Source organism: Molothrus ater, chromosome 27 (assembly GCF_012460135.2).
Source record: "Molothrus ater isolate BHLD 08-10-18 breed brown headed cowbird chromosome 27, BPBGC_Mater_1.1, whole genome shotgun sequence".
In the NCBI taxonomy this organism is placed as follows: domain Eukaryota; kingdom Metazoa; phylum Chordata; class Aves; order Passeriformes; family Icteridae; genus Molothrus; species Molothrus ater.
The window spans coordinates 1,435,425-1,456,987 of NC_050504.2; the positions used below are offsets into that span (position 1 = coordinate 1,435,425).

The 21,563-nt window shown below is 48.0% G+C and overlaps 1 protein-coding gene across 1 annotated transcript in view; it reads right to left on the reverse strand.

The window, feature by feature from the left end:
- MYO1D (myosin ID) overlaps nucleotides 1-21,563 on the reverse strand; it is a 169,229-nt gene that overhangs the window by 124,722 nt on the left and 22,944 nt on the right. The window contains exons 2-7 of the mRNA XM_036398823.2: nucleotides 6,134-6,342; nucleotides 4,935-5,028; nucleotides 3,947-4,112; nucleotides 2,189-2,242; nucleotides 1,274-1,369; nucleotides 76-192 (exon numbers count right to left, since the gene is read on the reverse strand). Coding sequence (XP_036254716.1) covers nucleotides 76-192; nucleotides 1,274-1,369; nucleotides 2,189-2,242; nucleotides 3,947-4,112; nucleotides 4,935-5,028; nucleotides 6,134-6,342 — 736 coding nt within the window. The remainder of the gene's footprint in view (nucleotides 1-75; nucleotides 193-1,273; nucleotides 1,370-2,188; nucleotides 2,243-3,946; nucleotides 4,113-4,934; nucleotides 5,029-6,133; nucleotides 6,343-21,563) is intronic.

Consider the following 21,563-nt stretch of genomic DNA (forward strand, 5'->3'; position numbering starts at 1 on the left):
AGCAGCAAAATCAGAGCTGCTGGCAGTCCAAACCCTCATGGGTTCAGGGATGGTACCCATGGGCAGGGAGCTTACCAGGTGCAGAATGGCTGCCACGATTTTGTAGACAGTTTGAATCTCCTCCTGCTTGAAGCCAATCACCTTCATGGCATCAGCAACTGCCTTGAACTCAGCCCCATCGTTGATGGAACACTGAGGGGAGAGAGAAGTTTGGGATGGGGGATTTAATGGAAGTCAGCTGTGAGTGAGCAAGGATTTCACAAGCCCATGGGAAACAAGATGCACTTTGATGTTTCTCAGAGGCAAGACACTGTCATGAGGTTTCCCAGCTTATTCCAATGCCATCTTGCATGCCTGGACACTGAACCCTGCATTGCACACACGGATTCTGGCAGCAGGAGACACAGAAATCCACCACAGCACAATAAATTTACCAGTGGAATTTGCTGAGAAAGAGTTCATAAAAAATCCCAGAAGAACAGGGACAATTTGTGCACTCACAGACTCTCTGAGCAGAGGCTGCAGAGCACGAGCAGGAAATCTCTGTTCTCCACCTCTCTCAAGATTAGCCTCTCCCTCCCTCCCTGCAGCCTCCTGGGTTTGTTTTCAATACACCTTTTTAAAGAGAATCACCTGGCCTGGGAGAAGGTCTCTGGGTTTCTGTACATGTGCATCTCACAAAAGCACCCAGGAAATCAGGGAGCCTTTGGTCTGGAGCTGCTTCAAAGGGACAACACTAGGGACAGCTCCAGCTCAATCTGAAATGTTCAGGATTTTGCTGTCTAAAAACTTCATGGGTTTGTTCCCTTCTTTCATGCTCTGAGTTCCCCCTTGAGGACAAGTCAGGCATGAAGACTCAGTGCTTCAGTAACTCAAAGATCTGCTGCAAATAAAGTGAGTCTTTCTGGCTTTTTGCTCCAGAAGGCACTTTAAGGTACCCATTAGAGCATGGATTGTCTGCCACTGCTAATGGGCCAAGTATCCACACCTGCATTTATTAATAAATCATTTTATTGCTGTTTATAAGCAGATGCAGCATGCACAGGTATATTTGTATATTTTAAGCAGAATAGAGGTAAATAAATCTTTTCTATGATTCTAAGTACACTTGTGCTTTATCTTGTACCAGAAACCTCATTACAAACAGCACACCAGTGTCACCTTTCCCCACTCATCCCCTCTGATCTCAACTTCTGCTAACTCAGCAGTGCTTTGAGCATTTCCAGCAGCACTTCCAATGTGAAGCTGTCCCTGGGTCCCTCAGAGCCCTCACCTTGAGCTGTGCCCCAGGGCAGATGTAGCTGTAGGCTGATGCATCCTTCTGGAGGTGCAGAGAACGCAGCAGCTGCTCAGAACCTCCCTGCAGGAGCTGCAGGAAGAGAGTTTTAAGAAATGGTGAATGAAAAATGTAAAATCCTTCTTTTTTCTGTCTCTTATTCATCTGCTTGACAAGAAAAATAATGAAAATATTAATTAGTGCTGCAGTATCTGGAGCACAATGTGCAAGATACAAGGCCTGCCACCACAAATCACTGTCCTTTAGAGTCACAACTGTATAAAAACCAGCCTGAACCCCTCCCAGACCTGTCCACAGCTGTGCCATGCCACAGCTGTGCTTTGGCAAGCACACTGCCCACACAGAGACCTTTCCTCCTGGAAATGACACATCCATAAGGAAAGTGCTAATATGCCATCATGGAGTACTGAAAAAGTGGAAAAAAAAATAAACAAACCTCCCCTTCCTTCAGTGCAGAATCAAGGTTATACTAATAGGCTGACCATACCCCCCAAAGGACACACAGGGAACCAATACTCAATGTGGAAGACATTAAAGAACATCCAAAAAACCAAATTACTTCCATATGGACTAAAGGCTTCAAGACAAAATAGAGGGATTAGGCTTACTACACATAAAACAGTGACTCAAAGTCCAATATCCCACCATATTTGTTAAGTCAGCCTCCTTTAAAGTTTAGCAGTGTGTTAATATGGGACTGGAGGATAGAAAACAATCCATCTTCCCAGGCTCCCTCCCAGCCCAGGCCCCTGCAGAGAACTGAAGAACCCAAGCTCACCCAAGATGCTGCAAAAGGGAACCCTGTGCAAAACACATGAGAGGGTGAAAGCCCTGAGTGCTCTGCCCAAGGGAAGCTGGGACAGGTCACTGCTCCAGCAAAGGAACACAAACCTGGTAGAAGGAGTGGAAGCTTCGCTCCCCGGGCTGCTGCACGATCACACGGGACTGGGGAACAAAGAACAGAGCTGGGTGTTAGTGTCCCCTCAGACCAGGACATCCCATCACCAGGACACCCCAAATCCATCCCATCTCACACTCAGGCTCTTGGGAACACCATCACACACGTGTGACCCTGAGCTTGAGGGCTGCAGGCAAAAGCAGCAGTTGTGTAACAGCTGCAATGTCCTACTTCCACCCAGGAGTCCCATGTGGGAACCACAGGGCTGCTTTCATGGAAGAGTCAAATAAAAACCATCATTTCAGTTTTAGAATGATTTAATCATTGGAAATGAAAACCAGGACTCTGTGACTACAAATAAATGCTCAGGGCCTGGTGCTCACCACTGCTACACCCCCAGGACAGCACCCACAGTACAAGGGGATGCTCTGCTCTGACACAAGGGCCTTGTTTTAGGAGCTGTAGCTCCATTCCAGAATCCTCATTCCAGACCAGAGTAAAACAGCACAAAAAAGGGTTAAATGCAGCAGACATTCAGTGAACCAGCAATGTGTCCTTATTTCATGCTACAAGTCTGAACTATGGAGAGTGATGGGGAACAGAGCTGTGGTGGGGACGTTCAGGTTGGAGACCAGGGCAAGGTTCTTCCCCCAGAGGGTGCTGGCACTGCCCAGGCTCCCCAGGGAATGGGCACAGCCCTGAGGCTGCCAGAGATCCAGGAGGGTTTGGGCACCATTCCCAGGGATGCCCAGGGTTTGTTGGGGGGTCTGGGCAGGGCCAGGGGTTGGACTGGATGATCCTGGCAGGTCCCTTCCAACCCAGGATATTCCATGATTTGATGTGTTCCTGCTGCAAAGCCACTGTCTGTTACTGCTTGCATTTGGGCCAGAGCCTCCACTGCTTTCAAATGGAAACAAATTTAACTTGGGAGAAGTCAGGGATATGAAATAAACAATCAGGATAAATAAATCATCAGGATTTAAGTCACTGCAGCTGTAGTCCCAGCCCTCTTCTTACATCAAAGTAACCCAAGTTAAATGTTTGGGTTTGTTGTTTTTTTTTTTTTAAATAAAGTGTTTACTCTGAAAATAGACTTCAGGGAAATAAGGGGAGAAGTAAAAAAAAACACAAACAAAAAAGGGTGTTGGCAGATGTGGTCAAACACATAATCAAAGCCAGACGTGTCTCACACAGCAAGAACTGTTAATGGCTCACGCCTGAGCTCTCCAGTTTTGCATATTCCAATGTTTTCAGACACCACTTAATGACACGAGGAAAATAATTATGCTCATGATCACTTGGAATATATAAAAACAACACTACCAACAGCTCACCCAAGGCTGTGGCACTATTCCAAAATAACACTTCTCAAGCACACTTGCTCCCTACAGCCCTGGAAATCTCCTTCTCCAGGGGGAGATCAGTGCAGGAATTACAAAGCAGGAGCTGTGCAGAGAGTAAATTTTATCCAAAATAAAAACTGAGATTAAACTTCACACACCTACACACACAAGGTCCTTTGGGTAACACAGCCCCATTGCTGCTGAGCTCTGAAGTGCAGGAACAGGGCACTGCCAGCACTGCAGTGGCTTTTCCGACTCCTGAGGAAAACTTCAGCCCTGGATTTATTTTCTGTGCCCTCATTACTCACCTGCCTCACACATCTGAACAGAAAACTTCCTACTGACAAAGCCCAGATTGCAAAAGCAACTCCAGCAAAGGCTGCAAGCGTGGAAGGAAGAGTGCCTTACCTTTTCTAGCAGGTAATTATTGATGTGCCCCCCTATGGGGTCTCCCTTGAAATCAAAGTTGATGTCCATGTACTTTCCAAAGCGGCTGGAATTGTCGTTGCGGTTTGTTTTGGCGTTGCCAAAGGCCTCCAGCACGCAGTTGGATTTCAGCAGGATGTTCTTCACTCTGCAGCAGGGATGGAGGCATGGAAAAGGGTAAGACTTCAACACTCACAGCACGGGATTTTTTTTCCCAGCCATTTCTCCAGAAGGATTCTGTGCCAGCAGTGATGCTCTTGGATGGCAGATTTGGGCAGGGGTGGATGGCATCAGCAATCCCACGGGAAATCAGCTGGGAGCTGTCCGCAATGCTCCTCAGAGGAAGCAAATGCTCTTTGGTTCACAGACCAGACCCCCATCCTGAAATCAGCACCAGAAATTCAGCTTCTATGCACATTTGAATTCTAAAATCAATTTTCTGAACTCTTTTTCAAATCATTTTCAAAAGTTCATTTGGGGTAGGTTTAAGTCTGTTTCTGCAGAAGGGCCCATTCTTTGCTCCAAAGCTTTTACTCCAGGACAGAGAGGGACATTTTGCAATTCAGAATCATGTGAGCCTGGAAGGTCATGGAATACAGTCCTTGCACTCCACATGGTGCTCTAGCCCACCCAAATTTCAGGCAATTTGCCCCAGAAAAAGTGATTTAGAATCATTTAGGTTGGCAAAGACCCCCAAGATCATTGAGTCCTGCCATTAGATGGCTGATATTGGCTGGATAGTATTTCTAGATGCTGTTTTGATTTTGAAAGTTTGAACTTTCAAAATAAACTTTTTCAAATGTGATTTCAGCAATTACACAGCAAAATTCCCAGAGTAAAAGCAGTACCTGAAGAAGTTAAGTATAAATCAGCACGTACAAGAGACCATCTGATAACGTGGTGCTACTCAGCCCACAGAAAGAGCTCTACAAGCAGGAGAATTTCCCTTCTTTTCCAGCCCAGGCCTTACCTCTCCACCTCAGCCCTCTGCCCGGGGTTGGTGATGGCTGCTATGTACTGCATTATGTATTTACTGGCCTCAGTTTTCCCAGCCCCGCTTTCACCTGGGGGCAGAAACACCACGGTGACCAAACAGATGAAAAAAAAGCAAAACAAATCATTGGACAGAAGACCTCAATTCTACCCCAACAGTGCCTGGGTGGTTTGGTTTTTTTTTTCTTTTTAAAGCAATCTTTGTGTGCACTTGGGACGTTTTCTAAACACAGCCATAACCCTGCCTGGCTGCTGCTGCTGCTGCTGGGCTGACTTTGAGCAATTGTGCTGTGAGATTCCACAGGTCGGGAAAAGGGCTGGCACACAGAGGATCAAAGGAATATTGTTAGAGGAGAAAGCCTGGCCTGCAGCAGCACAAGGGGCCACTGTTCAGCACCCCAGCCCGGGGCTCTCTCCTTTCAGAGCTGCCTGAGCACGGGGACATCAAGGAAAAGAAGTGCCAGGATCCAGCCAGGGATCACTCTGGTACCAGCCCTGCTCCCACTGCTGCCTTTCCAGCCAGGACAGCGACAGAAATCAGCAGCTCCTGAGGAGAGACCAGCCCAGCTCTGCTGATCCTGGTTCTGTTGATCCCGGTTCTGCTGATCCAGTTCTGTTGATCCCGGTTCTGCTGATCCCGGTTCTGCTGATCCCAGCCCTGCGGATCCCAGCCCTGCTGATCCCGGTTCTGCTGATCCCAGCCCTGCTGATCCCGGTTCTGTTGATCCCAGCCCTGCTGAACCGGTTCTGTTGATCCCAGCCCTGCTGATCCCAGCCCTGCTGATCCCGGTTCTGTTGATCCCAGCCCTGCTGATCCCAGCCCTGCTGATCCCGGTTCTGTTGATCCCAGCCCTGCTGATCCCAGCCCTGCTGATCCCGGTTCTGTTGATCCCAGCCCTGCTGATCCCAGGTCACTCTCTGGAGCAGACCCAGGGCTCCTGCTCACATTATCCCTCTGCAGGCACAGATCCAGCTCCTGGCTGGCACCAGCTCTTGAATGAGATAAGAAATAATTGTGCCGATCTCCACACACGGATTCAAATGCAAATGAGCAGCTTTAAGCTTAATGAAGTTTCTTTTATAAAACGCTGTCATTAGCCAAACCATTATTCTCCTTCCGCCTGGAATTTCACAGAGATCAGATGCTCATCACCATGCAGAGCCCTCCCAGCCTACCTGAGATGACGATGCAGGTGTCCTTGGATCGTCTCTTCATGGCTTTGTAAGCAGCATCAGCGATGGCAAAGAGGTGCGGAGGCCTCTCGTAGAGCTCCCTGCCCTTGTACTGCTCGATCGTGTCCCGCCCGTAGATGTTCAGGTTCTTGTAAGGATTCATGGAAACCACCACCTCCCCGATAAAGGTGTAAATCCGGCCCTTCTCGAAGCTGCCCAGAGCAGATAAAAGGCAGGAATGAGACAAAAGCAGAGGTTCAGGACCCAATGGAAACAGGACAGGAACACCCTGGGCACTGGCACAGCAGCAGAGACCCGAGGGCACAGGGACAACAACCCAGGGCTGGCTGGGAGTTCCACCACCTCCAAAGGACATTTCTGCCTCTGCTTCACTCCCAGATCCATGAGGTGGAATTTACAGTTTCTCCAACTGACTATGAGAGTCAGAGGACTCTCACATGAGTGTAAGGAGCAAATTTAATCTGCTTCATAAAGAGGATTTACAGGCAAATTCTTGTTTCATATTCTGAGGTTGTCCATGGCCCAACTCAGGCCAGAGGAGCAGAAGTTCTGAAGCCCTCACTGAGAGGTCGGATCACACTTGAAAGTAAACAAAGACAGGAGGGAATTGCAGCCTCTCAGCTCCAGCAATGTCTTTTTTGCACTTTGGTATGATCACTGCTGCTACACCAGAGAGGAAAAATTTCAGTCTGTGTGCAAACAACCCTAAACTACACCATTCCTGTCCCTATCTGGCTCTTTGATTCTTTCTGCAAACAAGACAGAAAATAACTTGATGTTATTTTTAAAATAATAATAATAATAATAATAATAATAATAATAATAATAATAATAATAATAAGAAGAAGAAGAAGAAGAAGAAGAAGAAGAAGAAGAAGAAGAAGAAGAAGAAGAAGAAGAAGAAGGAGAAGAAGAAGAAGAAGAAGAAGAAGAATATGTTTCCAAACAAATTCCAATTTTATTGAAAGTTACCTATAAGGAGAACTCAGAATAATTCCAGATGAACAGCTGAGGAATTTACGCAGCATTTGTTTGTCAGGAGGAGAAAGGACAGCAGGTTTAGGGATCCACACACACAAACCCTGCATTCCTAGCGCGAATCCCCGTCTGCAGCTGTATTTAATCCTCGGGACGTTAGATGGCACCAGAACCCCTCCACAGAGCCCGCGAGCCTCGAATCCTGACGGACTCCGGCACAAATTCCAGCGTTACTTTATTGAATTTATTACCACCCCCATGTGGTGACAGCCCTGACATTTTCTATTGTTCATTTGAGAATTTTCTGCAGCGTCTTGGCAGCGTCAGTTTTTAGCAGGTGTAATAAAACTCAAGAAATATCATCCAGCAACCAGCATTCCACTTTCTATGAGTGTTGGTTTCTCCCACTCCAGCTTCCTCCTGGAACACTGCACTGGGTAAGACACGAGAATTGCAAAACATCCTCTTGTTCCTACATCACTTTTAACTTAAGGTGTCCTGATATGCATTTCCCAAAATAATAATGAGCTTAAAATGCAAAGATATTTAACATTTTTGAGATAGATGCTGTTTGAAAGGTACCAGTAACGTTTTAGAAAAGATAAGGCCAACATAATTAGCAATACCAATACCCCTAATTTTAATTTTTTGGGAGATCCTGAACAGGTAGAAGTGCAAAGGGGTCAGACACCAGGCTGGGAGCCCATGAGGGACTGCATACACAGAGGAGAGCCTGAAAAACCAAACCCACACAACAACACTGCTGCTATTAAGGAGATCAAGTCACACTGGGACATCAATATGTAATGGAAACCACAAGGACATCACAATGAGCAGAATCATTCCCACCTCCTGGAGATGGACCCCAGAAAAAGGTGAGTTCCCCTATGGAGAACACTGAGCCTGCTCTCCCAAGCCCCTGCTCAGCAGCACAAACTGTGCCCAAGGCACTGCTGATGCTGAAAATAAAGACCCAGCAGATTGAGGGTGAGGGATTAAGCCCCATGAGCAGCTGGAGGGTTCATGGCCACAGAGAGGGTGAGTGGGGTTGTTTTAGCTGAGAGAAATAAAGAAATAAAGGCCATTCCTGCTGCAGTGCAGTGCCAGGCCACCATCACAGCACCCAATACTCTGACCTCTTCCTCAAGTAATGAATTATGTAAACTTGCATTGCCAGAGCCCAGTTTAGGTTTCCTCCCGTGACAGTTCAGCGTCCCTGAGTGAATCAGAGAATCAGGGAATGTCCTGAGTGGGAAGGGACCCCCAAGGATCATCCAGTCCCACCCCTGGCCTGCCCAGACATCCCAGCAATTCCATCCCTGGTGTCCAAAGGCTCCTGGAGCTCTGTGCCCATTCCCTGGGGAGCCTGGGCAGTGCCAGCAGCCCCTGTCTCTAAGCAGAACCCCCAGATCTGGCCTGCAGAGCCCCCACTCCAGAGGGGCTCCAGCTGGGATGCTGGCACAGCCTCACATCCTGCCTGCCACTTCCCCACAGCTCAGCTCAGACTGCAGATCCCACACTGGGCCTCCAAGCCAAGTTCTGCAAGGTTTTACTGGGCTCTGAGGAGTTGTGTCTTCTCAGCTCTGTGGCAAAAGGCAGATGGAGATGAGGAGGAAGAAGGATCTGTCTCCAGGCACCTCTCCAGCCTGGCTTTGGGGATACAGACTTTATGAACAAGTGACGTCCCCATTTACATTTCAGTTCATTTCTCTTTCCTTCCTAGCACCAGAGTTAAAATTGCAGAGCTGTGCTCAGATGTTCCCACCAGGAGCTCCAGCTCCTCATCCCTCCTTGCTGATAAAGCCCCTTTCATGCTGAGCAGGGCTCAGCACAGCAGCAGCCCAAGAACAGCAGGGCCTCTTTTCCTGGCTGCAGGGCTCTGGTGGGAGAGCTGGGTTTGCCCTGCCCATGGAGAGCTCAGAAAAGCTTAAGAAAACAACCCACGAGGGCAGTGCAAATGGGGAGCTTTGAGCTGTGTTAAACCCATGATTCCTCTGCAGGGCAAGGTCACAAAACAAGCCCACGAATCCATTTGGTGCTTTTCACAGCCAGCATGGGCATTTTAGTGCTGAGGTGTAACATGTAGAACTGGAGTTTTGTTACTGAAAGCAACAACAGTTCCTTGATTAAAAGAAGTTCCTTAATAAAAGGAACCCCACTCCTGGGGTGACACCCCTGGGTCAAACCTTTTTTTGAATCTCATGGAAGTCACATCAGATCGCGCTACAACAAAACATTCCCCTGCAATAGTTCCATTTGAATCATTTCTGTATCAATGCCATGGAATCATGGAATATCCTGAGTGGGAAGGTGTCCCCAGGGCTCATCCAGTCCCACCCCTGGTCCTGCCCAGACCCCCAACACTCCCACCCTGGGCACCCCTGGCAGCGCTGTCCAAACCCTCCTGGAGCTCTGGGACCATTCCCTGGGCAGTGCCAGCGCCTCTGGGGCAGGAACCTTTCCCTGAGCTCCATCCCAGCTCCCCTGGCACAGCTCCAGCCATTCCCTGGCTCCTGTCCCTGTCACAGGGAGCAGAGATCAGAGCTGTCCCCTGGGGAGGAGCTGCAGCCCCAGTGAGTTTCCCCTCAGCCCCCTCTCTGCAGCAGCTCAGCAGCCAAAAAGCAATTCACAGTCTTTAAGCCTTGTGGGTTATTTTGAGGAGGAACATCAGCTCTTTCATGAGAAGTTTTTATTACCTCATTAAAACATCAATTGATAATGAGAAAATAAAAACCAATGAGTCACAGAAGATAAATCATTTTAAGGGAGAGAAATTCTTCTCTTGGCTAGAAGTCCACTAGGGCAAGAAAAACACTTTTACTTTGTTTTGTAGTTTTTATTTTTAGGGAAAGGAGTTGGGAAAAAATGGATCTTTAAGTCCAGACAAGGTATATTCACATGCAGCTGCTCCTGGAAAATACACTGCAGAAATGGGAATACTGGAGCAGAAATCTCCACCACCAGAGAGCACTCACATTTAGGATTTCCTCCACCTGACAAACACTCCAGTCAAAAATAAGACTGTTCTTACCGAGGAAATGATGCAACTTCAAATGCACTCAGTACAAATAAAGAAAAGTTAGTTGGCAAGACTTGGAACCCACACTCCCAAACAACATCTGCAGGACGGACGGGGCTGTCGCACAAAGAGCCTCCCCGAGCTCAGCACTCCCATCAGACAGGAATTCCTAATTAATCATTGCCGTGTAACTCCCCTGCTCCAGAAGCCAAAGAGCCCTCGGGGGAGCGCAGCTCCTCACTAACCCCCTTTGCCACTCCGTGCCCACCTGTCCAACAACCCCGGGCCAGAGCAGCTGCTGGAGAAACGCGGCAGGGCACTGCTTGCTGTTCCTTTGGGAGAGCTGAAGGGCAGCTGTTGGCGTTCTGGACCATTTGCTACTGGAAAAAGCCCTTCTCTGGTCTGAACTGCTCCATTCTCAGCGCTGCTCACAGGCTGGCAGCACATCCTGCTTTACAGGCACACCAAAGCTTTACCCTCAGCAGGTGCTGCCTGAAGCTGCTTGGGCTCAGCCCTTGCTGATGCTCCACAGGTCCCCCAGGACAGACCCTGCTCAGTCACTCACAGCACAGACACCCACTGAGCTGGGCTTTCAGTTTGGCTGTGCTGCAGTGCCTTAAGGGAAAGGAAATGTTGAGGAAAAGGAAATAATTCAGGACAGAATCCAGAGTGCTACAGCTCCTTCAGCTGTGCTGGGGAGCAAACCTAGTCAGCAGCAAACCTGGTCCCACTGAAGATGAAGAGATCAAAACTGGTGGTTTCAAACTATTCTCTGTTTCCAGCTTATGTGTGAACTCCAAAGCACAAAGTGCAATGCTCAGTATGGGCACACAGCTTTTTCCTCCTCCTCTGTGCATGGGAAGAACGATCCAGGAGCTGCACATCTCTACTAGGTGGAGCAGGGACAATTCCTTTTCCTGTTGTAAACATCCCACATGCTTTGGGTTACTCTCCCAAATGGGGTAACAAGCCTCAGTAATTTTTTTCCATTAAATATATACATTAAAAGTCCATGACTGCAGGCTTTGAGTCCATTCTCTTTGCAAACCTGTGGGGAGACCTTTAATTAAAACTTGTGTTCGTGAGGAGATGTTTGTGGACAGCCAAGGATGGGCCTTTAGGATGTGTTCAGAAGGAAGGGAATTTAAGCAGGCTTCTGGCAGTGAAACCATACTGACCTGGTTTGTAAGTGCAAGAATTGGTAGCCTGCACTCACCCAAGGGAACAGCCCCACTGTCCTCGTGCTTTGGGAAGTGAGTGACTCTCCTACAGCAAAGTTCACTCTGTGCCTCAGACACTTGGGCCTTTTCTCTGTGATACCAGGTCTCTACTGAGAGTTCAGTGCTGCTTCAAGACTTTATTTGATGTAAATCTCAAAACAAACTCAGCTGTCAAGCAGGACTTCAAACCTTTGAGTAAATTGTTCATAAACCCTCTCACAGAGAATCAGCCTCCCACAAGAGCACTCAGATAAACAGGATTTGCGTTGGCAGAACTATGGCTAAAATATTCCTGCTGCTCTTGGAAAAACAGACCAAAAAACTGTCCAGTCAGTATAACCTCCCTGCACCAGGAAAATGATCCAAGTCTGTCCTGATCATGAATATGCATGTCTACAATATTCAAAATATGCATGTCTGCAAGGTTCTGATCCACCCTGAGGGCCAGGAAAACTGCAATTAAATTCATGTTGGGTGCAGGTGAGATTTTTGCCTGCAGCTGGCCTGCATGGACTCGGTGCTCAGATGCTGCCAGTTGAACAAAATAGGAAATGCCATTTGGAGCACGTTCTGCACCACTCCTTTCCTGTATGGAGGGAGCAGACAGGGCAGGGTGAGGAATACTCCATTCATCTGCAGCCTCCAGCCAGCTTGGAAATTAGGTTAAAAGAGTTCTTTGTAATTATCTCACTTTTTTCTAAGTAAAATCAGCATACTACAAGTGACCACTGCCACATCTTCCTCAACAAACCAAGGTTTAAGGGAATTGTCTGTAATTTGATGGGGCTGATTCAGCTCCAACCCAGCTGACCCTTGAGTCATCCACAAGCTCTGCAAACCCACTGGGTAAGGTCAGGGGAAGGAAAATGGGAATGGATGCTAAGCCAGCTCTAATGAACACTGAATAAAATCTAAAACTGGGAGATGTAGGAACAAGAATAATAAAATCCCTCTCCTTAAATGTAAAGCACTAACCTTGCACTGAAAAAATGCCAAACCACTAAACACAGGAGTCACTGAACTCTGGTTTCTATTTGCGTCAGACCAGACCGGCCGCGCTCTCCCTGCAGCAGGGGAGCCCTGCACGCTCCTTTTCCAGCTCTGGAGCACAGCAGAAGGCACAAACAGACTTGAGGTGGATAAGGAGTTAAAGGGAAGTTCTTTGAAAGGCCTGCACACAATGCTTTGTGGTTTATTCCAACAGGCACAGGAGGAAGTTGCTGCCGGCACAGGTAGAGGGAAGTAGTTTGCTCTGTGTGTGGGGGGCAGTCAAACACTCCCAGTCTCCACGTGAAAACCAGCCTGGGACATGGTCAAATGTGAGTGCAGAAACCACATTGTGCTGTGGGCAGAACAGTGCCCTGAGTGCTGTCCTGAGGGAGCTTTATCCTGGGATCCCAGATCTAACCAGGAAACAGCAGAACAGGCTTGGGATAGCAGCAAACAAGGGGCTGCCATCTGCCCACAGTCTCTAACTTTTAATCTGCCACATAAAAGCACATAGGCTCTAAAGGGACAGTAAAAAGCAAAAGAAAGCTCAGCAGTCAGGTAGGTTCTCCTCTCTGCTCCCATCACACCCTGAGCCAGCTGCAGCACTGAGCCTGTCATGCAGAGGAACTCAGTTAAATGCATGACACCCACAGAACTACAGAGGAGGAGGAAAAGGTGGAAGTGCTCACCTATAAATACCTGGGGAGATGAGAATCATCCTGCCAGGCAGCTGGAAGAAAATATTAAACAGAACACCACACAGGCCCATACAAAGGGAAAATGGCAATGGAGGACCCTGGCCAACACAGCAAAGCTACAGAGCAGTTCAGTGGTAGCTGCAAGGACCAGGGAGCCCTGCTGGATATGGCTGAGTTTGTTTTATTTATGTATTTAGAAGACTTGGCTTCCTGCACTGACCAACAACTGATCCATCATGTTCCCTTCACTCTGATGTTACAGCACTCAGGTACTTAAACAGGACATTTCACCTTCATTCACCTCCTCTTTCCAAACCCCATGCCCATATTAACTGTAAGCTGCCACATCACAATTATCCCAGCCTTCAGTTTTGGGAATCCAGCTTTGCACATTGGATTGTACCCCCTTGTGTTCAAGGATTTGCTACCTTCAGGCATTTCAGGGGACAGAACTGCAAAAACACCTGCCCAAAAGGCAAACACCAGGGCATTGCCTGGGGATGGACAGATTTGCACCATGAGGAAGATCCTGCCTCATTTCCTCACCTTGGTTCAGTGGGGTGTGAATTCTGCAGCTGTGGCTTTATCCCTGTGGTGTCCAGGCAAGCTGATGCTTCTGAATAACCTTGTGAAGGGCTATAAAATCCTTCAACCCAGCAGAAAGACCCAGAAACATGCAGAAAAACAAAGCCCATGACTGAGCCCCTGTTCCTTGCTCCCAGCTCTCCATTAATTCAAGAAACAACAACACTCACAAATAACATCACCTGAAACTGCATCAGTCCCTGCACTGATGATTTGCAACCTTATTTTCTAAGCCATGTTCTAACACACACCTGGTGAGACACTTTCCCAACTCAGTCCACACTCTGGCTGGACTGGGGAAGGAGTGTTTGCTTTTAAACTCTCTGGTTTAGAGGGGATGGAGGGGAAACCCTGACAGGTATTCAAGCTGTGGAGAAAGGGAGAGACAAGCCATGGGGGGCAGGAGAAGGAGGAATGGATTTGGGTGCTGGGAAGGGCCCTGCATAAAGCCCTGGACAGATTCAGCCCCCTCTCCTCCTGAGCCTTTGGAGTGCTGTTCAATTGTGATAACTACACCTCCTCTCACTCCACAAGCCCAATGCCAAGGTACAGTTCCAGGATTGCACAGGTTTTTATTGGAAATGCCTGGAGACTCCTTCAGCAGTCAGCTGGCTGGGAGCTGCTGATGTTCAGCTGCTTCATTGTTCTGCTGGGAAGGAATATTCTGATTTGTTAAGCTCGTGGCCACTGCTGATCTGTGGATGCTGCTGGAGCCCCTGAATGCAGCATTGTTTGGGACAGGGCTCAGAAAACCCAAGAATCATCTTGCAGCATGAAGATACAGAGCCCCATCTGCCAGCACTCCAAAGGAATGGCTCTGTGCTCTGGTAATGTTACATATAAAATAAATTCAGGTGCCTTATTTATACAAACACAGGCCACACAAAGCAGGCAAAAATAACAATGCAAAACATGCAAATAATGACTCGTGGTTCTGCATCATTAGGGCTTCCTTTGGAGTTGTTGCAGTGATCTGCACCATGGCACCCCAAAGCAAACAGTGACAGTCCTTACACAGCCTGTGTGTCACCTGGCTGTGACACTGGGCTGTGACACTGGGCTGTGACACTCACTGTGACAGTGGGCTGAGAGTGACACTGGGCTAGGACATGGGGATGTGACACTGGGCTGTGCCACTGACTGTGACACTGGGCTGTGACATGGGGATGTGACACTGGGCTAGGACATGGGGATGTGACACTGACTGTGCCACTGACTGTGACACTGGGCTGGGACACCAGACTATGACACTGGGCTGTGACATTGGGCTGTGACACTGACTGTGACACTGGGCTGAGAGTGACACTGGGCTGGGACACCAGACTGTGCCACTGGGCTGGGACACTGGGATGTGCCACTGACTGTGCCACTGACTGTGGCACTGTCCTTCTCCAGGCCCCCAGGCTTTCACAGCACGTGCTGGTGACTCAGCTCCCTGCTCTGCCCACAGGCTGTGCCAGCCAAGGGCTCTGCCACACAAACCACAGAGTCCCCAAGCAGCAGATGAGGACATCCCACCTCCAGCTGCCCATCCTGCCCCTCAGTCAACCATTGCCCTCTGCCACGTCTGCTGCGGGGACAATGAGGGACAGCTGCGAGCTCGGCCACCCCAGATTGCCACCAACTCCTTTCAGACACCAACGGCCTCAGCCAGAGCACGTGGACAAAGAGCCACAAGCAGTGGAGGGGAAAATTAAGTTTGCAAATCACAAAGCAAATCTGTTTCAATAATATGTCCATGAACTGCTCAGGCTGAAAGGACTTTTCCTGGTGCTCCCTTGAAAGCATAGCTAGTCAGGAAAAGCTTCCCAGTTTGGACATAGATTTGGCTCAGGTTTGTTCTGGGGCTTTCTTTCAAGTATTTCAAGATTGAAAATCTTCATGTCCCTAATGGAGATCTGAACAGAACTGCATCAAAACCCCTCTTCTCCATCTCCCAGTCTCTCCCATCACCAAGAATGGAGCAGGAGGTGCTCTGGAAGACAAAACCTCAGGCTCTTTAAGGGACCAGATTATGCCAGCGTGAAAAGGCCCAGTAAACACACAAGGTTTGTTCTTCCAATTAAAGAGCAACTAATATTCCACAGAGAGTTTGGGTGGGGTCTTTACCTACAACCACGTGCAGTGAGTTCATTAAATTCATGAGTGTGACTGAGCTGGCAGATTCAGTATCGGGATTTTTCTCCCTCTCACCAAAAGTCAACTTCAAAAAGGGAAAAGGAGAAGGAACAACACAGGGAATGGTTCAAACACCCTTGTGGGTATGAAGTGCAGGGCAGAACTGACAAGATAAGCAGATGAATTTGCACAGTGGCCTGAAGTACCTCACTTTACATCCTTTGAATGGAAAAGCAGCTGAGCAGCAGCAGAACTGCTATTTATGCATTCATCATCCACTGCAAAAGGAGTGAATTCCTAAATGGCAACTGTACACAGATAACCCAGGGGAACATTAGCAAGATGGAAAAGGACTTAAAAGGTTTGATTAGTAAAACAGATTACTTGATTTACATGCTGCTTGCTTTATCGGTTTAAATTATCACCGGAAAGATTGGGTTCATTTACTTCCCTTACAGTTGAGATATTTTTTTCTGTCAAAGACAGCTCCTACTCAGAAGCTGAAAGACTATTCAAGTAATAATAATGTGAGACAGCACAAATACCACACAAATCAGAATGAACATGCAGATAACCTGAAAGCATCTTCAATTTATCTGTCACAAGCCAAGCTGGCTTTGACCACACCATCAAATTTTTAATCCTAGCCAGTGGAATTCAGAGCCCTGTGAAATGATCTAAACCAGGATCTTTTGAAGGACAAATCAGCCCAAGGATTCAGGCAGGCTTCTACTTCTGTGACATATCAATTGCCAGATGATAATCATTAGTTAATGACAATCACCAAAAGTCAGATCAGTTTATCAAAGAAGTTGATAGATAGAGCCTTTGGTGAACTTAAGAAATTCTGCTTTGAATGCAAGAATTTGAACCCACAACTCTTATAACCTGCATTTTAGATATTATATAAGATGTAATGCAACAGTCACTAATACATGGCTCTCACACATCCCAGCCCTCAAGGATTGTAGTATTTCATGGATTTTTTATTTAATGTAGCCATGGCTATAAGGTAAAGAAGGGCAGGGTTAGATGGGATATCAGGAGGAAATTCCTCCCTGGCAGGGTGGGCAGGCCCTGGCACAGGGTGCCCAGAGCAGCTGGGGCTGCCCCTGCATCCCTGGCAGTGCCCAAGGCCAGGCTGGATGGGGCTTGGAGCAGCCTGGGACAGTGGGAGGGGTCCCTGCCATGGCAGGGGTGAAACTGGACGGGCTTTAAGGTCCCTTCCAGCCCAAACCATCCTGTGATTCCATGATTCTTTATTTTATATATATATATATATATATATATATATATATATATATATATATATATATATATATATATAATTAACTTTAAAGTTTTACATTTACACAAGGCTCCTGCTAAAAACTATTGCCCACAGTCTTCTGACTGAATCTGAGGAATAAAATGGTCACTTAGACAATCCAGTCAGAAAATGCATTTACAGCTTTGGATCCAATGGCATGGCCTGATGGACCTGCAGATAAGGACAGGGTTCAAGTGTTTCAGTCACGGCACTTTCATGCAGTGCCAATAAAATTACTACAAATCCTGGTTTTGTCAAAAGGAGAGTGGAATGTATTTATGAAATGACTCTTTTCCTCCTAAATATATTCAAGAGAGGCTTACAGGAAAAGAAATAAAGCTCAGTTATTTCCTGTTCACATCTCTATCCTTTGAGCAGGAGAACAAAGGAATTTGACACTTCATATCTACACTCATCCTAAACACCATTCCTTGGCCTTTAGCTGGGCACAGAGTGGCACTGACAGTTAAGGAAATGCCCCTACATATAGAAAACCAGCAGCTTTGATAAGCTGCACAGGTCATTATGCTGATAAGGACAGTTGCTATCACCTTATCTACACTTCTTTCAAAGTCCCAGGTCAGAGGGGGTAAAACTCAGCTAATTGTCCCTCCTCCTTCTCTCTCAGGCAAGCAGGAGTCTCTTTTGAAGGTATTTGCTTGAGGAGTGAAAAGTCTGCCTCAGTCCTAAAATAATCACAGTTCAGCAGTGGAAATGCCAACAGTTCCAGGAAATGGGCCATGCAAAAACCCTCCAAAACTGTCCAGTAACCTGAGACAAGAAAAATCCTTCCCTTAGTCCAGATCTGTTGATGTAACCTCAAGCAAGACAGACCAGGGATCCAAAACAGTTTAACACCACTTGCAGAGGACTCTGGAATATCTCATCTGGGCTGTGGCTCATCCGGTTCTGGAGAGGAGAACAACAGATCCTCACTGGCCAAGGATGAAGGAACCCTGCACGGCCTCTGCAAGCACTGAGTGGAAGCCCCAGAGCCAGGGTCAGCCTGTCCACATAAGAACCCCCTGTGCACCCAGCCAGCAAGGAGAGCTCACCACCATCTCCCCTCTCCCACCCAGTGCTGCTTCACCAGTCTTAGGCCTTAAATTCTTTCTCCTTCCCCTTTTTGGTGGGGGTATGGGGAGGGAGCAGAAGTAGGGAGAAAAGGAAGGCTGGGGGAAAGGAGATAACAGAGCCAGTGTAATTCCAATAGCTCAGGTTTGGGGGTTTGCTTCCACTTTTAGTTAATTAATTCAGACTTGATTTACTGTCCTCCACAAACCACTTGTAACTGTACATCCCATTAACCATCTCCATTTCTTCTCATTTCTCCTGTATTAAATACAGAGACACAAACCTGTTCATAGTTATTATAACAAAACCTGCATTTATCTTATGAAGTCATGCCATCATTTCCTTTGCTTTTTTGACTGCATCTCCTCCTACAGCACCCAGGCACCTCCCGCAGCTCCTGAGCTGGTGCCTGGTGTCACAGAGCTCCTGCGGTGTCCTCTCATCACCCCTGCGCTGATCCGTGACCCTGCCATTCACAGCCCATTACTCGGCTGGAAATGAATGGCTCAGCGTTCTGGATAATTGGGTTGTATCCGCTGGGATCCAGCATCTTCGGCAGGGGCACCACGTCCCCCGCCGGGCACCGCTGATGGATGGTGTGAACCTTGTTTATCCAAAACACGATTCCTGCCTCAGCTCCGTGAGCACAAGCCCGGTGTCCTCAGCAGCCCCTGCCCAGCACCTGCAGCAACCCTGGACAGGGATCTGCTGGGGAGTTCTGTTCACGGTCCCAGAGCTCTCAACACCCCCAGGGTGCCTGTGCAGGCCGGGTTCCATCTCTTCCATGAGCAGCCCTGCAGGCCAAAGCTGCTTTGCCAAACAACTGCCAGGACCCTGCACTCCCCCCTGCCAGCCCTGCCCCGGCTCACCAGGCACAGCCCTTCCCTGGGGTACCTGCATTCAGGCAGATGAAGTTTTGGGGTGATTTATCAACTGCACTGAGACTGGATAAAGAGATTTTAACACCACTAACTCCTGTATGGTGCCCATACTGCAGAAGTGGGGATCACCTCCTGACAGATCCCTGCAGCTTCTTCCCCATGGCTCCCACTCAAGGAATGTGATGGGAAAAGGCCAAAACCTCTCTGCACAGAGCCCCCTCAGCTCTGGAGCTCCACAGGCTGGGGAAGCAGCTCCCACCAGGAAGCAGCATGAGCACATTCTCCACCCTGGGCTGCTGTGCCCTGCCAGGACCCAGCTGCCTCTGAATGGAGCTCATGTGCACCTTTATCAGTGCTGTGGTTAATCTGCAACCAGATCATCCCTCCAGGGCAGCTGAGGATTACATTTACAGGAAATAAAACAGATATCACTACAACTAAACATTAACTCGCTGCTGCTGGACTATCTTGTTTTAAGCCCCTCACCTTCCTCAATAAATCAGGAAAGAAGAGGATGCTGACAGCCAGGTGTTACTGAGAATCTAAAGCACCATTTAATTTCCAAACACACACAGCATAAACCATCAGCTCCATGAACCAGGGGGAGCTGCAGAAATCTGGGTTCTTTTTTGATCAGTTATTGCCTCCTCGCATACTGAGTTATTGCCTCCTCACATAAACCATCACCTCCATGAACCAGGAGGACCTGAAGAAATCTGGGTTCTTTTTTGATCAGTTATTTCCTCCTCACATAAACCATCAGCTCCATGAACCAGGGGGAGCTGCAGAAATCTGAGATCCTTTTTGATCAGTTATTGCCTCCTCACATAAACCATCACCTCCATGAATCAGGAGGACCTGAAGAAATCTGGGTTCTTTTTTGATCAGTTATTTCCTCCTCACATACTGATCATGGCTTCCAAACCAGGGCAGGACCCGTATCCCTGGTTTAACTGGGTGGGTTCAGATTGTTCTGCTCCTGATCACCTGTTTGAACCCTGTTTCCAAAGAGACCTGGGAGAACAGGTACCTAGATGCTCTGGTATGAGCAACAAGGTGACGCTGCCCTGGCTGTGCAACATTTGTGTCTCCAAAGGTATCAGGCAGTCCTTCCTTCTGTTCCCTGCATAGGGAACTCCCCAGAGCTGGGACAGCAGTTCACAAAGCTGAGACACGAGCCAGCACACAGCCTCTGGCACGTGCAGAACCTGCAGCGAGTGCAGGACTGCTTATTTAAACACAGCCTCCTGCTGCACCTCCCCCACGGCATCGATTGTTTGGAAATGTGTAATTACAAGGCAAAGGGCACGTGGGAGGTGTTCAGCACAGGCTGCTCAGATAGAAGCAGCATGTAACAAAACAAAGGGATCAGGATTTTAAAAGCTTCCAAACTACAGCACCACATAGGCCAAGCAGTGGGGCCCATTTTCAAATTACAGCTTGTTGGGTGATAATTACATCAACAGCACTGCAATTACTGAGGCTGGGATCGTCCCAGTTTGATCAGAACAGCAGTGTGCTCTGCAGCCCAGTGTTATTACACAGGTTCTGCAACTGGAAAAGCGACCTCAAGAAAGAATCCAAAATTCACAAGGGACCAACGCCTCACAGTCAAGCTGAAAGGGCTGTCAAAACATCTACCCAGCCTAAAGAACCGTTATTAAAGCAATGGTATCAACCCAGTAACCTACATTAGCACATTGGAGCCCTTTACAAGCCATTGCTCATTCATAATAGCACTTTTATTGCTGCTTCTTGAACCCTGAATTGGTTCGTGGCCCCCTCTCTCTCACATTGTGCCCAAGCTCAATTAAAAGGAAAAGAAAAAACAAAAAGAGGGAAAATGGTGGGAGACAATTGTCTTCACACCACAGCTGAGAGCAATGAGGAGAGAAGTCCAGCTAGGCCAGGATTTCAGCCCCTGTCAGGCAGAATTTGGGCAGCTGTCTGTGCTGGTGCTCCCACCATGAACCCATGGTTTGTACCCACCCCAGCAGAGGGAACAGGCACGGGAAGGGCAGTTTGGGAGCACCAGGACAGGTTATTTATCAGCTGTGACACAGGGCTGGCCAGGCCAGCAAGAGGCATTTCTGGCAGCACCACTGGCTCTGGGATCAAGGTATTATTTCAGCTATTGAGGGATCATTCAGAGGCATCCAAACAGAGAGGTCTGAAGAGCAGCAGGACACAAGGTGCTGGCACTCCCAGGCAGAGCTGCAATTACAGCAGTGCCTCCCTCACAGCTGGCACTCATAGAATCACAGCAAAAACTGGGACGTTAAGAGCACAAGCATTCTGTGCAGATCTGAAAGAAATGAAGAGAATAAAAACAGCTGTCAACCAGATTCAGTGACTTGTGACTGCAAAACCCTACAGCAGAAAGACCTGCACCTTCCTCCACTGCAAAACAAGTGTCAGGCTGGTACCTTCAGTAAACAGATGGGACTTGGAAAATTAACCCCTCTGCCACTTTGGCCAAGGTGGTCTGTCAGCAGGCACTGGCTTGGTTCATCCCTTCAGTACCTGATAAAGCAGTAGTA